The 21473-nt window shown below is 41.4% G+C and overlaps 1 protein-coding gene across 6 annotated transcripts in view; it reads right to left on the reverse strand.

The window, feature by feature from the left end:
• The window catches only part of LOC126473292 (maternal protein tudor-like), a 211816-nt gene that overhangs the window by 110202 nt on the left and 80141 nt on the right, over nucleotides 1-21473 (reverse strand). For all 6 annotated transcript variants that reach the window (XM_050100257.1, XM_050100253.1, XM_050100255.1 and 3 more), the window contains 2 exons: nucleotides 4603-4731; nucleotides 647-1763 (listed from right to left, as the gene is read on the reverse strand). In XM_050100257.1, coding sequence (XP_049956214.1) covers nucleotides 647-1763; nucleotides 4603-4731 — 1246 coding nt within the window. The remainder of the gene's footprint in view (nucleotides 1-646; nucleotides 1764-4602; nucleotides 4732-21473) is intronic.

A 21473-nucleotide genomic window follows, 5' to 3' on the forward strand; every position in this document is an offset into this window, starting at 1 on the left:
TTTTCCCCATTAAGTTACTGCTGTTTTGAAGTTCCACTGCCAAAATGATACTGTCTCACAAATTAATGGGCAGTCAAGATTAAAGAGATGCCTATCTGCAGCACACCTGTAATTTCCTTGTAAAATGTTTGTCAAATACTGCGCAATTCGCAATCACCTGCTAACTGCAGTTTTCAGGTAGCAGTCAGATTCTCATCTTTTGATCATTACTACTTCTCAATGCTTGTTTTTTTAAAAAAAAAAAAAAGCTAAGAAAAATGGCTACAGGCTATTGCAGCCACACACACACACACACACACACACACACACACACACACACACACACACACACCAAGTGATCATAAGAGGTATTCTAGACAGAAAAAAATTGCAAATAATTCAGGACTGATTTCTCCATAAAACAAATAAATGGAAGTTAAGAGCAACAAATTACATTAGGATTTCTCTCTTACTGTTGTATAGTTACAGTCATATACTTCTTTAAAAAGATATTCCACAAAACAAAGTATCACCTGGAATTCCACATGTAAATTTAATAATGAAATTACATTCATTTTTTAAAATAATATTGTACTTATTAATTTGTAACATAATAAAATGAACTAAATCTATGTAAGCATACACAGAAACAAATGGAGCAACTAACCTTTCTCATCTTTCACAGCAATCCCTTCTGTTACAAGTGCCTCTGCAACAGAAGAGCCATTGTTTTCCAATGTAACTGAATATTTGTGATCCTCTTGCTCGTGGAACGTACAAGCTTGTTTCTCCGAGAAGAACTTTCCAACATCTAATGGGCTGACTTTCCATTCAGAATTTGGAGGCTTCACACCTTTTAAACAACATTGCAAGGCGTAAACTGGATAAGAAAGGTATTTTTTCTCCAAGGGCCAAATGTCTGAAGCATCTGCAATATCACAGTTGCCAAAATCAACATATTGTATAACTACTGCATTCCCTTTAAGTTCTTTCACAATCGCTCTGTACAGAACTTTGTCACTTTTAAATCTCGCAATGACTGGAGTATCTGCAACAATGTTTATTTTCTGACGTTTTTTCTTGCGATAATCAGTCTGAATTGATTCCATCATATTTTTTAATTCGGTCTGTAAGGAAATTAGCTGACAATAAAAGTTTTCTGGGTTAACAAACCATGACACTAGAACATCATGCTTGGTGCCAACCAAAGTATTCTGCAATTGGTATTTGTCTCCAAAAGTAGCACAAATGCTGTCCACATTATCACAAATTCCTGAAGAAACACTTGCCCCAGCCTCAATTTTCTCCAGTTCAGATGGGTCAGCACCAAAATCTTCATTGATTGATTTACTAGAATCTGCAGCTTCTCTTAAAATAACCTCATACTCATCTGATTTCCTTTTGACAAATTTTGTGTTGATTTCTTTCCCATCAGTAGCCTCTTTGAAACGCAAAATTTCTTCTTCAGACCACGAATCTCCAGAAGGCTTTGCACAGAGCATAACACATTTTATTGCCTGTGCTGGCAGAATTTCAAACTCCTTTTCCAATATTTTCAGTCCTGAATGTGGGATTTCATCACTGTTACCGTAGTCTACAAACCGACATAAGACAGTGTCAGTGTAAACGGCTTCAATCACAGCACGATTCCATGAGCCATCCAAAGAATAAAGTGCTGCACATGCAATACCTTCCTTGATATTGTCTAGTGGAGTACCACCACCATCACCATACTTCATTGCAATCTGCTCCATCATTGAATTAAGTTTCGAATCATCAGCCATCTGCAACATCATATTACACTCTTGAAATTTCAATATCCGTGCAAGACATCATAAATGAACAATTTCAGTACAATTAATACATACTAGCTAATTCACTTTGAACTTTATTTTAATACACTGAAGAGCCAAAGAAACTGGTACACCTGCCTAATATCATGTAGGGGGCCCGTGAGCACACAGAAGCGCCGCAACACAAAGTGGCATGGACTTGGCTAATGTCACATTCAGTGCTGGAGGGAACTGACACCACGAATTCTGTAGGGATGTCCATAAATCTGTAAGAGTACAAGGTGGTGGGGATCTCTTCTGAATAGCACATTGCATGGCATCCCAGATATGCTCACTAATGTTCATGTATGGTGAGTCTGGTGGCCAGTGGAAGTGTTTCAACTAAGATGAATGTTCCTGGCACCACTCTGTAGCAATTCTGGACATGTGATGTGTCACATGGTCCTGCTGGAATTACCCAAGTCCATCGGAATGAACACTCGACATGAACGGATGCAAATGATCAGACAGGATCCTTATGTATGTGTCACCTGTCAGAGTCATATCTAGACGTATCAGGGGTCCTATATCACTCCAACTGCACACACCCCACACCATTACAAAGCCTCCACCAGCTTTAACAGTCCCCTGCTGACACACAGGGTCCATGGATTTATGACATTTTCTCCATATCCCTACATGTCCAGCCACTCGATACAATTTGAAACAAGACTCATCCGACCAGGCAACATGTTTCTAGTTATCAACAGTCCAATGTCAGTGTTGACGGACCCAGGTGAGGCATAAAGTATTGTGTCAAGCAGTCATAAAGGATACACGAGTGGACCTTCGGCTCCCAAAGCCCATATTGATGATGTTTTGTTGAATGGTTCACACGCTGACACTTGTTGATGGTACAGCACTGAACTCTGCAGAAATCTGTGGAAGTGTTGTACTTCTGTCATGTGATGATCCTCTTCAATCGTCGTTGGTCCCATTCTTGCAGGATCTTTTTCCAGCCACAGTGATGGAGATTTGACATTTTACTGGATTCCTGATATTCACAGTGCACTCATGAAATGGTTGTATGGGAAAATCCCCTTTTTCTTGCTACCTTGGAGATGCTGTGCCCCATCGCTTTTGATAAACTGCCATTGTAGCAGCAGTAATCGATCTAACAACTGCGTCACACACTTCTTGTCTTATATAAGCGTTACCGATCGCAGTGCCGTATTCTGCCTGCTTACATATATCTGTATTTGAATACATATGCCTATACCAGTTTCTCTGGCACTTCAGTGTAATATGAGGATGGTTTGAAAAGTTCTCGGAATCACCATGAGAAGTCAGCGCTAGCGCAACAAGTTGTTCACGTGAGATTCACTGGAACGTTGGCTGTAAACACATGCCATGTCAGTGCTCTTGGAAGAGAGCTGTGGCGGTGACATGGCTCTGTTGTTGTTCCTGCTTAGTGATTTGTGAAGGTGGCGGGGGGAGGGGAAGGGGAGGGGAGAGGGGGGGGGGGGGGGAGATTCGAGGTGTCATTAAGTACTATGTAAAGAAAGGTATGAAAACAAAGGACATTCATGCCTATTTCCACAGTACACTGGAGGACTCAGCTCCTTCCAAGTCAATTGTTGCCAAGTGGACAAATGAATTTAAATTTGGTCGGGAGGACTTAGACAATGATCCGCACAGTGGTCGGCCAAGATGTGTCACTACTCCAGAAATCATTGCAAATGTACACAAAATGGTCATGGAAGATCGCGTGAAGTGCGTGAAACTGCTCACGCTTGCCAGATGTCATCTGAACGGAAACATCACATTTTAACTGACAAATTAGAAATGAAAAAATTATCTGCAAGATGGGTGCTACGAATCCTGATGCTGGATCTGAAACGTATGTGAATGGGCATATCGGGACAGTGTTTGGCCCATTTTAGGAGAAATGAACAAGATATTTTGCACTGATTTGTGACCACAGATGAAACTTGGGCACCCTACTATACCCCAGAGACAAAAACAACAGTCAAAGCAATGGAAACAAGTTGATTCTCCGCCACCAAAGAAAGCAAAGACAATTCCTTTGGCGGGAAAGGTCATGGCATCAGTGTTCTGGGATGCGAAGGGGATCCTGTTTGTAGATTATCTCCCCCCTGGGCAAACAATTACTGGAGAATATTATTCTAACCTCCTGCAGAAATTGCAACAAAAGATACGGGAAAAAAGGCCAGGTTTAGCAAAGAAGAAAGTCACCTTCTTCCATCAGGACAATGCGCACGCACACACATGCCATCGCCATGGCAAAATTACATGCACTAAGGTATGAATTGTTGCCACACCCGTCTTATTCACCTGATATTGCTGTCAGACTGCCATTTCTCCCAAAAACTGAAAATGTTTCTTGGTGGACAAAGATTAACTTCAAACAAAGAATTGATAGCTAGAGTTGACAACTATTTTGCAGGCCTGGAGGAAACTCATTTTCGAGATGGGATCAAGGCACTGGAACATCGTTGGACCAAGCGCATTAATCTACAAGGAGATTACATTGAAAAATAATAAAAGTTTCAGTGATGTGAAGTACTTTTTTCTATTCTGTTCTGAAAATTCTTCAAACCACCCTCATACCAGCACTATGCACACAAATCTGCTGTAGCGGAGATTCTGAAATGCTATCCTGACAAAAATGTAGAAACATATTTCTTGGAACAAATAATTTAGCCATTAAAAAAATTCATATAACAAATTGTGTGATGGTAAATTTAACACAAGTCACATTAGCAATGACCTATGCTGCTATGGCAATAAAAGAAAAATTTAACACCAACCAAAATTTACACATATTTACCTGGAGGCAGAATTCACTTGGATTTACAACATAGATGAGCTGCATTGTGTGCACAGTGTTTAGCTGAACATCTATATGAGGGATTGTTTTAACTGATGGTTCAGTTTCAGTGTCATTCCATAAGTCTCCCTGAAAAAGAGCAACCATATAAAAACTGGGAATAACTGTTAGTTATCTATTCCATAGATCACATTCACAATAAACATTATGACATGGAACATGCCTTCAGAAAAAGAAGCAAAACGATGAAAATTCCTCATGGTGTACAAGGAGTTGTGGAGAAACATTTGATCTAGATTTCAAAATGCAATTGACAGCTTATTTTCATGGATAGCTTGTCAAAGAGTTTTATAGCCGTATACAGAGTGTCCCAGGTTAAATCGTCAACATTGAGGGATATGACCAGAACAATCATGCGAGCGAAAAAGTCTAGTAAACATGAGATTTTTCTTCTAAGAAATACATGAATACATAGCATACAAACTGCCAGCGACTGACACAATATTCTTCTTCTTATCATCCATACTACCTAATATATAAACTACTTTTGGAAGTGCTAAAATGTACTAGAATAAATAATATGTCTATAAAATGTCACACTTTACAATGTACTTTGGGTGGGAAGTCGCAATTCCTGAAATCCTACATCTACATCTACATCTACATTGATACTCCGCAAGCCACCCAACGGTGTGTGGCGGAGGGCACTTTACGTGCCACTGTCATTACCTCCCTTTCCTGTTCCAGTCGCGTATGGTTCGCGGGAAGAACGACTGTCTGAAAGCCTCCGTGCGCGCTCTAATCTCTCTAATTTTACCTTCGTGATCTCCTCGGGAGGTATAAGTAGGGGGAAGCAATATATTCGATACCTCATCCAGAAACGCACCCTCTCGAAACCTGGCGAGCAAGCTACACCGCGATGCAGAGCGCCTCTCTTGCAGAGTCTGCCACTTGAGTTTATTAAACATCTCCGTAACGCTATCACGGTTACCAAATAACCCGGTGACAAAACGCGCCGCTCTTCTTTGGATCTTCTCTATCTCCTCCGTCAACCCGACCTGGTACGGATCCCACACTGATGAGCAATACTCAAGTATAGGTCGAACGAGTGTTTTGTAAGCCACCTCCTTTGTTGATGGACTACATTTTCTAAGCACTCTCCCAATGGATCTCAACCTGGTACCCGCCTTACCAACAATTAATTTTATATGATCATTCCACTTCAAATCGTTCCGTACGCACACTCCCAGATATTTTACAGAAGTAACTGCTACCAGTGTTTGTCCCGCTATCATATAATCATACAATAAAGGATCCTTCTTTCTATGTATTCGCAATACATTACATTTGCCTATGTTAAGGGTCAGTTGCCACTCCCTGCACCAAGTGCCTATCCGCTGCAGATCTTCCTGTATTTCGCTACAATTTTCTAATGCAGCAACTTCTCTGTATACTACAGCATCATCCGCGAAAAGCCGCATGGAACTTCCGACACTATCTACTAGGTCATTTATATATATTGTGAAAAGCAATGGTCCCATAACACTCCCCTGTGGCATGCCAGAGGTTACTTTAACGTCTGTAGACGTCTCTCCATTGATAACAACATGCTGTGTTCTGTTTGCTAAAAACTCTTCAATCCAGCCACACAGCTGGTCTGATATTCAGTAGGCTCTTACTTTGTTTATCAGGCGACAGTGCGGAACTGTATCGAACGCCTTCCGGAAGTCAAGAAAAATAGCATCTACCTGGGAGCCTGTATCTAATATTTTCTGGGTCTCATGAACAAATAAGGCGAGTTGGGTCTCACACGATCGCTGTTTCCGGAATCCATGTTGATTCCTACATAGTAGATTCTGGGTTTCCAGAAATGACATGATACGCGAGCAAAAAACATGTTCTAAAATTCTACAAGAGAGCGACGTAAGAGATATAGGTCTATAGTTTTGCGCATCTGCTCGACGACCCAATCCTTCGCCCGTGGTCTCTGGCCTGCCGAGGAGCACCACAGTCCTGGGTCCATGGACAAACTATAAAAACCTGCTGCTTTACGACACATACACACAGACAGACCCAGCCTGCGGGCACATCAATAAGACTAGATCCGACAGGCAGGGCCTGCACATTAGTGGGAAACTATAGGCTTTAGATTGGCAGGAACAATCCGTTAAGAGATACCCAAGAAATGGCCTGTGGTTTTGGCCCATCATGGAGGTCCACTTGTGTGACCAGCTATTCACAGGTCACAGACACCATGTGGATGAAATGAGACCATGGTGATCACTCGGGAGATAGATAACTTGTGCAAATACTGTGAGAATCAATACTAATGAGGATAGGTAACACCTCACCGTAAGGATGATCGCTGAGCCACAGACAGGCACATAGAGAAGACACTCACACTCTCACAACTTAATTTTTGGCCATAGCCTTTGTCATAAAAAGAGACTGCACACACACACACACACACAAAATCACCCAGACACAACTAATAGACACATTACCATTGTCTCTGACCAATGCGCCAACAAGCTCTGAGAGTCACATCCACTCCTCACCCTGCCCATCATCTGTAGCTGCTAGGCTAGCAGCAAGTAGTGGTGGCAGTACTGACTGCAAGCTGAGGGGAGGTGTGGGAAGGGGAGGAGAGGTAAGAAAGAGAGTCGGGAAGCGGCCCACATACTCAGCTGCACCTAGCCAGCGACAAAGCATGACATCTCAGTAAACAAACAATTTCATGCTACTGAGACAAAACGAGATTTTCCCAGGCTTTTCTTTTCTTTTTTCTTTTTACAAATTTCACTGATATCCCCTGATTTCCAGAACTTGTGGCAACCCTGGTCGTTCTTGTGAATATCTCTGGTACTCTCACAACAAAACAACATGCTAATCAGATTTACATATTTTTTATAGTTATGGGGAGGTGTTGAGGATCTGGAGCAATGTGAATACGGTGTCCTCAGCAAAATTACCCTCCCTACTTTGTTCAGAAACAGGTCTCCTATGCCTTAGCTCTCCAGTCCTCTACCACCTCCCACTTACTGATTGTCCAACCACAAAGAAGCACTCCTCTAATGACACAGTACCACCCAAGACTGAGCAACTGAATGACATTCTCTGACAGCGATCAACTACCTTTTGTCATGTCCTGAAATGAAAAATATCCCACCCACTATGCCCCCATCCCTGCCATAGTGGTATTCTGCCAACCACAGAACCTATGCAATATCCTTGTCCATTCCTACTCCACCTCTGCTCACAACCCATTGCCTTGTGGCTCATATCCTTGCAAAAGACCTAGATGCACGGCCAGTCCCAAACATCTTCCCACCACCACCACCACCAATTATAGTCCTGTCACAGTCATCTCCCATCCCATCAAAGGTAGGGCTACCTGTCAAGGTAGCCATGTGATCAACAAACTAATCTGCAACCACTGTGCCGCTTTCCACACGGCATGACAACTAACCAGCTGTCTGTCCACACAAATGGCCACCATAAAACTGTGGCCATGAGTCAGTTGGGTCATCCCGCAGCCTAACACAATGTGCTTCAAGTCAATGACTGCTTCACACAATACACCATTTGGATTCTTTCTACCAACACCAGCTTTTCTGAAATGTGAGTCCCTACAACTACCCTTCTTTTCCACAACAGCCCTGTCCTTAACCTTTGCTACTCCCAGACTTCCACCTACCTATTCCCTTCCCTACTCCCACTCCAGCACTATCCACCCCACCCCACCCCCCTCGAAGCACAGTTTCCCAACTATGCATCTCACAGCCCTATCCTGTCTCCTGTTTTTCCTGGGATCCCCTGTATTACAGCTACTTTTCTTCAATCCTCTTGGCTCCCTTACTGAACGCCTATTTCTCCTGTATGTTTCGTCTCTGATCACTGTAATACATATTAATCCTGCGAAGTACTATCGATAGTTAAAAAGCTCTGACCATAAAATCTCGAAATATTTTCCTATAATAATCGATACTATTGTCTATACATAGTCTTTTTTTCTGTTCATGGTTGTAGGAAAGACGACCGTTCGGCTCAGAAGTGGAGAAAAAATGACATAGCCTAGGTGTCCAGAGCGGTCATGAGAGAGAGAATGTTTACTTGTTTCTCTGTCACTACTGCAGCCAACAGGTGCACTCACCTCGTACCGATCAGCAGCTATGGTATAAATAAAGCATGGAAGTATCAAGGACTCGTAAAATCGGATACTACAGACATTCAGGTTTAAACACTCTTCTTACACTATTTGTTTCTCAACTTGCTCACACAATCACTCACATAGGTAATGCCCACTAAAACCAACATTCTTGTATAGTCATCCACAATCAGAACGAAAAAGAAGTGAAGGCATCTTATAATTTACTCAATATTTTGGTAATGGATGCAAGGACATTAAGAACATTGCAGGTGAGCTAGCAATTATTTTCATACTGTCAAATATAATGTCAACTACAGAATTATGAATTGTTGAAATAAATTACTGAAGGATGTTTTCCACGAGTTTAATCTGGCTAAGACGATAGCACGTGGTCAAACTGGACAAGAAGCAGTCATGAAGAAGATTTTGGCTCCAAAAAGTGTTCAGATCTTCATTAATGTCTTGAAAGATCCAGCTAAACCAAGTAACTTTTTATCTGCTGCAGCCGATGCCTCCAATCACAAAATGAGAAAGACCTTCCCTCTAGTTGTACAGTATTTTGATCCTGAAAAAGTAATAAGAAATAAGCTTATAAACTTCACTGAATAGGCGAATGAGAGAGCTACTGGTGTTCACGGTCTGATCAAGACTTCATTGAATTTTATTAATTTAGATGTAATGAATCTCACTGTACACTGCGCAGATAATGCAAATGCAAATTATTGGAAAATAATTCTGTGTTTAAACTGCTTCAAGAAGACAAAAAGCATTTAGTGACACCAAATGCTTGTATCACACTGCATAATGCAATTAAAATGCATGTGATACATTAGATGTCAATATAGAATACTCCCCTCGCATGAACCATGGACCTTGCCGTTGGTGGGGAGGCTTGTGTGCCTCAGCGATACAGATAGCTGTACCGTAGGTACAACCACGACGTAGGGGTATCTGTTGAGAGGCCACACAAACGTGTGGTTCCTGAAGAGGGGCAGCAGCCTTTTCAGTAGTTGCAAGGGCAATAGTCTGGATGATTGACTGATCTGGCCTTGTAACAATAACCAAAACGGCCTTGCTGTGCTGGTACTGCGAACAGCTGAAAGCAAGGGGAAACTACGGCCGTAATTTTTCCCGAGGGCATGCAGCTTTACTGTATGATTAAATGATGATGGCGTCCTCTTGGGTAAAATATTCCGGAGGTAAAATAGTCCCCCATTCGGATCTCCGGGCGGGGACTACTCAAGAGGATGTCGTTATCAGGAGAAAGAAAACTGGCGTTCTACGGATCAGAGTGTGGAATGTCAGATCCCTTAATCGAGCAGGTAGGTTAGAAAATTTAAAATGGGAAATGGATAGGTTAAAGTTAGATATAGTGGGAATTAGTGAAGTTCGGTGGCAGGAGGAACAAGACTTCTGGTCAGGTGACTACAAGGTTATAAATACAAAATCAAATAGGGGTAATGCAGGAGTAGGTTTAATAATGAATAGGAAAATAGGAATGCGGGTAAGCTACTACAAACAGCATAGTGAACGCATTATTGTGGCCAAGATAGATACAAAGCCCACACCTACTACAGTAGTACAAGTTTATATGCCAACTAGCTCTGCAGATGACGAAGAAATTGAAGAAATATATGATGAAATAAAAGAAATTATTCAGATAGTGAAGGGAGATGAAAATTTAATAGTCATGGGTGACTGGAATTCGAGTGTAGGAAAAGGGAGAGAAGGAAACGTAGTAGGTGAATATGGATTGGGGCTAAGAAATGAAAGAGGAAGCCGCCTCGCAGAATTTTGCACAGAGCACAACTTAATCATAGCTAACACTTGGTTTAAGAATCACGAAAGAAGGTTGTATACATGGAAGAACCCTGGAGATACTGACAGGTTTCAGATAGATTATATAATGGTAAGACAGAGATTTAGGAACCAGGTTTTAAATTGTAAGACATTTCCAGGGGCAGATATGGATTCTGACCACAATCTGTAGATTAAAACTGAAGAAACTGCAAAAAGGTGGGAATTTAAGGAGATGGGACCTGGATAAACTGAAAGAACCAGAGGTTGTACAGAGTTTCAGGTAGAGCATAAGGGAACAATTGACAGGAATGGGGGAAAGAAATACAGTAGAAGAAGAATGGGTAGCTTTGAGGGATGAAGTAGAGAAGGCAGCAGAGGATCAAGTAGGTAAAAAGACGAGGGCTAGTAGAAATCCTTGGGTAACAGAAGAAATATTGAATTTAATTGATGAAAGGAGAAAATATAAAAATGCAGTAAATGAAGCAGGCAAAAAGGAATACAAACGTCTCAAAAATGAGATCGACAGGAAGTGCAAAATGGCTAAGCAGGGATGGCTAGAGCAAAAATGTAAGGATGTAGAGGCTTATCTCACTAGGGGTAAGATAGATACTGCCTACAGGAAAATTAAAGAGACCTTTGGAGATAAGAGAACCACCCGTATGAACATCAAGAGCTCAGATGGAAACTCAGTTCTAAGCAAAGAAGGGAAAGCAGAAAGGTGGAAGAAGTATATAGAGGGTCTATACAAGGGCAATGTACTTGAGGACAATATTATGGAAATGGAAGAGGATGTAGATGAAGATGAAATGGGAGATACGATACTGCGTGAAGAGTTTGACAGAGCACTGAAAGACCTGAGTCGGAGTAGACAACATTCCATTGGAACTACTGACGGCCTTGGGAGAGCCAGTCCTGACTAAACTCTACCATCTGGTGAGCAAGATGTATGAAACAGGCAAAATACCCTCAGACTTCAAGAAGAATATAATAATTCCAATCCCAAAGAAAGCAGATGTTGACAGATGTGGAAATTACCGAACAATCAGTTTAATAAGCCAGAGCTGCAAAATACTAACACGAATTCTTTACAGACGAATGGAAAAACTAGTAGAAGCCAACCTCGGGGAAGATCAGTTTGGATTCCGTAGAAATACTGGAACACGTGAGGCAATACCGACCTTACGACTTACCTTAGAAGAAAAATTAAAGAAAGGCAAACATATGTTTCTAGCATTTGTAGACTCAGAGAAAGCTTTTGACAATGTTGACTGGAATACTCTCTTTTAAAATTCTGAAGGTGGCAGGGATAAAATACAGGGAGCGAAAGGCTATTTACAATTTGTACAGAAACCAGATGGCAGTTATAAGAGTCGAGGGACACGAAAGGGAAGCAGTGGTTGGGAAGCGAGTGAGACAGGGTTGTAGCCTCTCACCGATGTTATTCAATCTGTATATTGAGCAAGCAGTAAAGGAAACAAAAGAAAAATTCGGAGTAGGAATTAAAATCCATGGAGAAGAAATAAAAACTTTAAGGTTCACCAATGACATTGTAATTCTGTCAGAGACAGCAAAGGACTTGGAAGAGCAGTTGAATGGAATGGACAGTGTCTTGAAAGGAGGATATAAGATGAACATCAACAAAAGCAAAACGAGGATAATGGAATGTAGTCGAATTAAGTCGGGTGATGCTGAGGGAATTAGATTAGGAAATGAGACACTTTAAGTAGTAAAGGAGTTTTGCTATTTGGGAAGGAAAATAACTGATGATGGTCGAAGTAGAGAGGATATAAAATGTAGACTGGCAATGGGAAGGAAAACATTTCTGAAGAAGAGAAATTTGTTAACATAGAGTATAGATTAAAGTGTCAGGAAGTCGTTTCTGAAAGTATTTGTATGGAGTGTAGCCACGTATGGAAGTGAAACATGGACGATAAATAGTTTGGACAAGAAGAGAATAGAAGCTTTCGAAATGTGATGCTACAGAAGAATGCTGAAGATAAGTTGGGTAGATCACATAACTAATGAGGAAGTATTGAATAGGATTGGGGAGAAGAGAAGTTTGTGGCACAACTTGACCAGAAGAAGGGATCGGTTGGTAGGACATGTTCTGAGGCATCAAGGGATCACCAATTTAGTATTGGAGGGCAGCGTGGAGGGTAAAAATCGTAGAGGGAGACCGAGAGATGAATACACTAAGCAGAGTCAGAAGGATGTAGGTTGCAGTAAGTACTGGGAGATGAAGCAACTTGCACAGCATAGAGTAGCATGGAGAGCTGCATCAAACCAGTCTTAGGACTGAAGATCACAACAACAACAACAACAACAATAATAGAAATACTTGTCTTGAAAATATATGAACCTTTGCCTGTATTACGCAATCCTAGAAAATACTATGTAGTACCATAGATGAAATTTATTGTGATTAAATCTCCCTTAGGCTTCCCTTAAAATCATGGTCAGATGTTGGCCACCTCCCTTAAAACTACCATCAAATGTCGGTCGCCTTAGCCCCACCAAGTCACACTCTCACATGCTGCACAATTCCCCCCCCCCACTCCTAACCTGCTATCACTCTCACTCATGGCTCTATGTCACCTCCTTACCACTACCATCGACCCTGGATTGCTGCTCCAGTGAGGGCGCGCATGCGCGCGGGTGTGTGTGTGTGTGTGTGTGTGTGTGTGTGTGTGTGTGTGTGTGTGTGTTTTTCCGAAGAAGGCCTTTTGTCCAAAAGCTTAAATGTTTAATGGTGTTTGCTTTTGCCTAATGGGCTTTTTCCCGGTCCACAACCCCTGCTGTTTTCCTCTGTTACTATTCTCTAATGTACACTTTACTAAGTGTCCATATTTTCATTTCCCTCCCTGTATTTTACTGTCGCCTTCCAAACCACACATTCTCTGACTTCTGAGCCAAATTGTATCAATGGTCTCATCCATGTACAACATGTGACTGTGAGCGTGCAGAATGTTCCAGCATCCCATGTCCCACATTCTTTCTGCCAATATAAATGCTCCTAGTCCTCCAAATTGATTGCACTTCCTCCCTAACCTTTATGTATTTTTTTCCTGTAGCTTTAAGTGCCACATGAACCTGAACCCTTAGTAACCACCCCAACCCCTCTCTCTTCCCCTATTCCAGCACGCACATATTAACCTGATGTAGCCCATTTAAACCTACTGGCCCCTCTTTTCACTAGGATCGACACACCGACCTGCACCTCACTTTCATCATATTTTTACTTATTTTCCTCTTTGATCTTATTAAATTTCCTCATTGATTTTAGTTTATCTTTCACTATTGCCCCTATTCCCGCAAGTTTCAGATTTCACCTTTTTAACCCGATACTTCATCTGTTACATTTTCATTGTAATTCCCCTCTCCCTCATATTTTATATGGTTCACTATGGACCCTTGCTCCTTCCATGTGTGACAATACAGAAAAACTTTCCCCTATCCTTAGCCACAACCCAGTCCCATATCGTTCACACGTTGTTGCCTGAACATCAAATTACCCATCTCCAGCTACAACCTCTTCTACCGCAACGAACTGTTCAGATTCCATCAGTGCATAGTCCTCACCAGCCTAGTCCTGCAAAAAGTATGTAAATCAGGCTCAAACTTCTTGCCACAAACTGTCCCTAAGTGTAAAATTCTTAGACTAATAGTATCCACCATATCTATAAAAGACTCCAAAACTCCCTCCGCATCCACTCAAACCACACAAACTCTGCCTCGCAGACCCATTACATTTACCTCACCCTCAGAGAAACACACTCCCACCATCACACTCAACTTAGAACCTAAACAGACCCGAAACACAGTCATGAACCTGTCCTTCCAAAGGCCTCAGCCCCACAGAAGAATCCGTCCTTTCCTTTTGCCACACTCTAAAATTCAATCATGCTGGACTTCTTGTAGACCTCATCTCATTCTCTCAGTGGAAACATTTTTTCACCACCAACAATACAAGTCAGACTCAATCTAAAGCCAATGTAGAACTCTGCCTAAATCAGATAATTTCTCCATCCAAACTTTATGCACCAGCGCTGCTCTAAAATCATTCCATTAACTTTCCAGAACTATCTAATCTCTATCCTCACCTCACCATCACTCCCCATATCCCTCAACATGTAACTGCAGCCCACCATCTATAAACTGATCCTAGCCTTATAATCCTACCTGCTGACAAGGGCTCCGCCTTACGGTTGTGAACTGCAGGAATTACCTGGCGGAGGGACTCCACCAACTGTCAGATTAGTCCTCCTACAAATCTTGTCACAGTGATCAAATTCCAGTAATCCAAAAGGATCTCCAGTCCCTCCTCAAATCCTTACATCTACCCAAGAATCTCTCCCGAGTCTGTCACTCCCCTCACCAACACATTCCTACATTCCACACGATTCCAAAAATCCATAAACCCAAGCGACCTGGGCACCCTATCGTGGCTGGTTAATTTGTCCCCCACGGAGAAAACCTCTGTTCTCATGGACAAACACCTTCAGCCAATTACCTGAAGCCTACCCTCCTATTTAAAGGGCACAAAACATTTCCTCCATCAAATCTCCACAGTTCCTATTCCTTTAACACCTGCCACTCTGCTTGTCACAGTCGATACTGCCTCCTCCACACTAAGGTCCCTAATCACCGTCACCTTGCCGCTACTGAACACTACCTTTCCCAGTGCCAGACTGACTGCAAACCAACAACCTTCTTCCTCATCACCATCACTAATTATATGCTCAAACACAATTACTTCTCCTTTGAGGGCCTAAACCTGAAAAAAAAATCCATGCTACAGCAATTGACACATGCAGAGCACCATCCTATCTATACCAAACTATTCATGAGTCCTCTAGAGTAGTTCTCCCTAACCACCCAGAATACTGAACCCTCATCCGGTTCAGATTCACTGATGACATCATCTTGATCTGGACTGAGGGAGAGGATAGCCTCTCAACATTCCTCTAGAACCTCAACATCATCTCCCCAATTGGTTTCACCTGGTCCTCCTCAACTTAAAAAGCCACCTTCCTCGATGCTGACCTCTACCTCAAAAATAGCTCCATCAGTAACTCTGTCCACATCAAACCTACCAACTACCAATGATACATCTACATCTACATCCATACTCCGCAAGCCACCTGACAGTGTGTGGCGGAGGGTACCTTCAGTACCTCTATCGGTTCTCCCTTCTATTCCAGTCTCGTATTGTTCGTGGAAAGAAGGATTGTCAGTATGCTTCTGTGTGGGCTCTAATCTCTCCGATTTTATCCTCATGGTCTCTTCGCGAGATATATGTAGGAGGGAGCAATATACTGCTCGACTCTTCGGTGAAGGTATGTTCTCGAAACTTTAACAAAAGCCCGTACCGAGCTACTGAGCGTCTCTCCTGCTGAGTCTTCCACTGCAGTTTATCTATCATCTCTGTAACGCTTTCGCGATTACTAAATGATCCTGTAACGAAGCGCGCTGCTCTCCGTTGGATCCTCTCTATCTCTTCTATCAACCCTATCTGGTATGGATCCCACACTGCTGAGCAGTATTCAAGCAGTGGACGAACAAGCGTACTGTAACATACTTCCTTAGTTTTCGGTTTGCATTTCCTTATGATTCTGCCAATGAATCTCAGTCTGGCATCTGCTTTACCAACGATCAACTTTATATGATCATTCCATTTTAAATCAGTCCTAATGCGTACTCCCAGATAATTCATGGAATTAACTGCTTCCAATTGCTGACCTGCTATTTTGTAGCTAAATGATACGGGATCTATCTTTCTATGTATTCGCAGCACATTACATTTGTCTACATTGAGATTCAATTGCCATTCCCTGCACCATGCATCAATTCGCTGCAGGTCCTCCTGCATTTCAGTACAATTTTCCATTGTTACAACCTCTCGATACACCACACCATCATCTGCAAAAAGCCTCAGTGAACTTCCGATGTCATCCACAAGGTCATTTATGTATATTGTGAATAGCAACGGTCCTATGACATTCCCCTGCGGCACACCTGAAATCACTCTTACTTCGGAAGACTTCTCTCCATTGAGAATGACGTGCTGCGTTCTGTTATCTAGGAACTCTTCAATCCAATCACACAATTGGTCTGATAGGCCATATGCTCTTACTTTGTTCATTAAACGACTGTGGGGAACTGTATCGAACGCCTTGCGGAAGTCAAGAAACACGGCATCTACCTGGGAACCTATGTCTATGGCCCTCTGAGTCTCGTGGACGAATATCGCGAGCTGGGTTTCACACGATAGTCTTTTTCGAAACCCATGCTGATTCCTACAGAGTAGATTTCTAGTCTCCAGAAAAGTCATTATACTCGAACATAATACGTGTTCCAAAATTCTACAACTGATCAATGTTAGAGATAGTTCAGCACATCTGTTCGACGTCCCTTCTTGAAAACGGGGATGACCTGTGCCCTTTTCCAATCCTTTGGAACGCAACGCTCTTCTAGAGACCTATGGTACACCACTGCAAGAAGGGGGGCAAGTTCCTTCGCGTGCTCTGTGTAAAATCGAACTGGTATCCCATCAGGTCCAGCGGCCTTTCCTCTTTTGAGCGATTTTAATTGTTTCTCTATCCCTCTGTCGTCTATTTCGATATCTACCATTTTGTCATCTGTGCGACAATCTAGAGAAGGAACTACAGTGCAGTCTTCCTCTGTGAAACAGGTTTGGAAAAAGACATTTAGTATTTCGGCCTTTAGTCTGTCATCCTTTGTTTCTGTACCATTTTGGTCACAGAGTGTCTGGACATTTTGTTTTGATCCACCTACTGCTTTGACATAAGACCAAAATTTCTTAGGATTTTCTGTCAAGTCAGTACATAGAACTTTACTTTCGAATTCACTGAACGCCTCTCGCATAGTCCTCCTCACACCACATTTCGCTTCGCGTAACTTTTGTTTGTCTGCAAGGCTTTGGCTATGTTTATGTTTGCTGTGAAGTTCCCTTTGCTTCCACAGCAATTTTCTAACTCAGTTGTTGTACCACGGTGGCTCTTTTCCATCTCTTACGATCTTGCTTGGCACATACTCATCTAACACATATTGTACGATGGTTTTGAACTTCGTCCACTGATCCTCAACACTATCTGTACTTGAAACAAAACTTTTGTGTTGAGCTGTCAGGTACTCTGTAATCTGCTTTTTGTCACTTTTGCTAAACAGAAAAATCTTCCTACATTTTTTAATATTTCTATTTACGGCTGAAATCATCGATGCAGTAACCGCTTTATGATCGCTGATTCCCTGTTCTGCGTTAACGTTTCAATTAGTTCGGGTCTGTTTGTCACCAGAAGGTCTAATATGTTATCGCCATGAGTCGGTTCTCTGTTTAACTGCTCAAGGTACTTTTCAGATAAAGCACTTAAAAAAAATTTCACTGGATTCTTTGTCTCTGCCACCCGTTATGAACGTTTGAGTCTCCCAATCTATATCCGGCAAATTAAAATCTCCACCCAGAACTATAACATGGTGGGGAAATCTACTCGAAATATTTTCCAAGTTATCCTTTAGGTGCTCAGCCACAACAGCTGCTGAGCCAGAGGGCCTATAGAGACATCCAATTACCATGTCTGAGCCTGCTTCAACCATGACCTTCACCCAAATTATTTCACATTTCGGATCTCCATCAATTTCCTTCGATATTATTGCACTTCTTATCACTATAAACACGCCTCCCCCTTCACTGTCCAGCCTGTCTCTGCGGTATACATTCCAATCTGAGTTTAGGATTTCATTACTGTTTACGTCTGGTTTCAGCCAACTTTCTGTCCCTTGTACTATATGGGCATTGTGACCGTTTATTAATGAGAGCAGTTCTGGGACCTTTCTATAGACGCTCCTGCAGTTTACTATTAGCACATTAATATTGTTATTCCCTATTGCATTTTGCCTACTCCTATCTTGCCGCGTCTCAGGAGGCGTCTTGTCAGGCCTAGGGAGAGAATTCTCTAACCTAAAAAACCCACATGTGCACTCCACAAGTACTCCACTACCCTTGTAGTCACTTCCGGCGTGTAGTATAGTTATTTAGTTCATCCCACTTAGTGAATTTTTTATTCTATTTCTTTTTCAGTCCACCCAATAATTTTCTTCCACTGCTCTAACTTACTAACCGGTTCTGTTAATCTTTTTTTTTTTATATATGTTATAAATTATTTTAGTCCTTTTATAATGCGTTTTAGGCCAGCTTTCAAACTTGCTACATCAATTCTTCCATTTGTTGTTGAAATTTATTTGCACTAAAAGCAAATATTACAGTGCCATCAGCACACTGTGACTGGTTCCTGGATTTTTCATTGACCCGTATTCTTTGTTCATCTGTACAGTTTAAAATGCTGAAAACTTGTTCTAAGGCAGCTGAGAATTGTATGATAATACTGGCCCTCCTTCAATTTTGAATTTCTCACTACCTTGAGTAAGTCTAATGTAAGCTGTACTACTAGTATTTAAACATACTAACATATGTTGAATAGAGAACTCATTTGATGAAGATTGTTTGTAGAGATGTTGTTGAAACTGAGTTGGCAATTTATACTAGTCACACACCCACATTTACGACTTACAATGTTGCAAAAGGATATTGCTAAAGTTTTGTTTTATTGAATGTCAATCCTTAATGGATTTCAGTATGAGATCACCTGGTGGCATGGCAAATATTCCAATTCATTCCATGTAGCCTGGATCACGCAACTGCTGCCACAGCTTTCTTTATGCAGTCTTTCAGGCACTTGAGACTGTTGGTCTTAACCTGGTAGGCCCTGTTTTTGCCATAATCCTATCAGAAAAAGCTCCTGTTCACTGGAAGATACTTTTGTAGTAGTTCTGGGAAGACATGTTGTTCCAGCATATCCAGGTAACAAATTCCAGTCACTGTTGGTTCCACGAATGATCCAACCACCATGTTACATATTAAAAAGCCCATATGTTGATTTTGGGGGTGTCCCTCTCCAGTGCACCCATGACGTGGATTCCCATTGCCTCATATTCTACAGTTGTGTCTGTTTACAACTCCACTACCGCAAAATGTTGCTTCATCAGGGAAGCGCACTTGTTGGACATAGTTGTATGACTCATCAATCTTTTGTAGCATTTCTAATGTGGAGTTCATACGTACAACTCTGTCACAATGTTTTCTTGTGTGAATAATCTGAATCAAGCATGCTGTTAGAGACATTTTTGCAATAAATAACACATCGTGCAGAGTTGAACACAAAATCTGTAACTGCAAATTAATATCACAAAAAGCTCTATGCTTCTTTTAAGTGCTTATCTAATGTGGTCAACTTTTTTTTCCAAGGCCCATGGTCTTCCAGGAGATTTTACACACGACAGACTACTTGTGGTTCTCAGTCAGTTGTTCCAGAATTGAATCATTTTCCTCATATGTGGTTGACATCTGTATCAGGTTCTAAAACAACACTGTACAGATCTAAGAGATTGCAACTATCCAAACACATTTGAATCTGAACTTCCACTGTCGCCATTTTAACTGTGTACATAAATTAGTTTACGAAATATTAAACTTTTATTTTGAATACCTATCAAACAGACGCCCACTATTACTGTTCAAGACTTGTACTTGGTTCATTGTGTTATGCATTTTAAAATCATTCATAATTATCAAATTAAATAAGCAAATAACTATCCAGTCAATTCTGTTTCCAATAAGCATTTTGAAGGACTAAACCTTCACCATCAAGCGGATTTATTTAAAATCAGTGTGACAGATAGTTTGCGGGTCCAATTCTTTGGGCATCTGTATAGAAGCAGACACAAAAATAAATATTTTAGTACATCAAACTGAAAGCTTTACAGTCGTGTGGCTGATTTCGTTGCATAATTAAATAGTGGCATAAATTCCATTCATTGATCACAGCTACATTTCGATTCATTCCTACAGTACGCACTTCACTTTCCATCAACTGACATTTATAGATCATATAACAAGTGCAAAAAACCTCTAATAATATAGGATTATCAAAAGGAAAGTTCAGTTGTGGAAACTATAGAATTATGAGACAGAACTGTTGGTAAGTATGTACCTCCATGAGGTGAAGTTTCAATGCTGCTAAGAGATACACACATAAAAGTACATACACTACCCTAATTTTCAGAACTAGAAGTACTTTCCCAGGGGAGGAGAGTTATCTTTCTCTCCTCTCCAAGCAGGGAACTATTAGTTCCAAAAGCTAGGACAGTATATATACAGTTTTATGTGTGCCTAGAACCATAGCAATTAAAATAAAAATCAGAAGAAGAAGAAGAAGAAATAAGATGCAAGGCTATCAAAGGCTCAGTCCTGGAGAAATGCATGATGGAAGGATATGATGGAGTGTGTGGAGTGTGTTAACAAAAATGAACACTGGCTGGCTACAGGAACAATTAGTTCAAATGGCTCCAAGCACTTTGGGACTTTACATCTGAGGTCATCAGCCCCTAGACTTAGAACTACTTAAATCTAACTAACCTAGGGACATCACACACATCCATGCCCGAGGCAGGATTCAAACCTGCGACCGAAGCAGCCACGTGGTTCCAGACTGAAGTGCCTAGAACCACTCGGCCACAGCGGCCGGCTGCAGGAACAATTAGGATAGTTACAGTTTTGCACAGGGTGGGCATGACAAATATCCTGTAAAATAATACTACACACCTTCTCTGAAACAGATAGTTCAGAATCCCACTCCTCATGATGGAAATATACTGGATCTAGTGGCAACAAATAGACCTGACCTATTGGGATGTCCATGTTGAAATTGGGATCAGAGACCATGAGACAGCTGTAGCAACAATAATTACTAATTTACAAAGGGTAACCAAAACTTTTAGAAAGAGATATTTGTTAAGCAAACTAGACAAACAGGCAGCAGTACCATCATATCACAATCAGGAATTT

Source organism: Schistocerca serialis, chromosome 4 (assembly GCF_023864345.2).
Source record: "Schistocerca serialis cubense isolate TAMUIC-IGC-003099 chromosome 4, iqSchSeri2.2, whole genome shotgun sequence".
NCBI lineage: Eukaryota > Metazoa > Arthropoda > Insecta > Orthoptera > Acrididae > Schistocerca > Schistocerca serialis.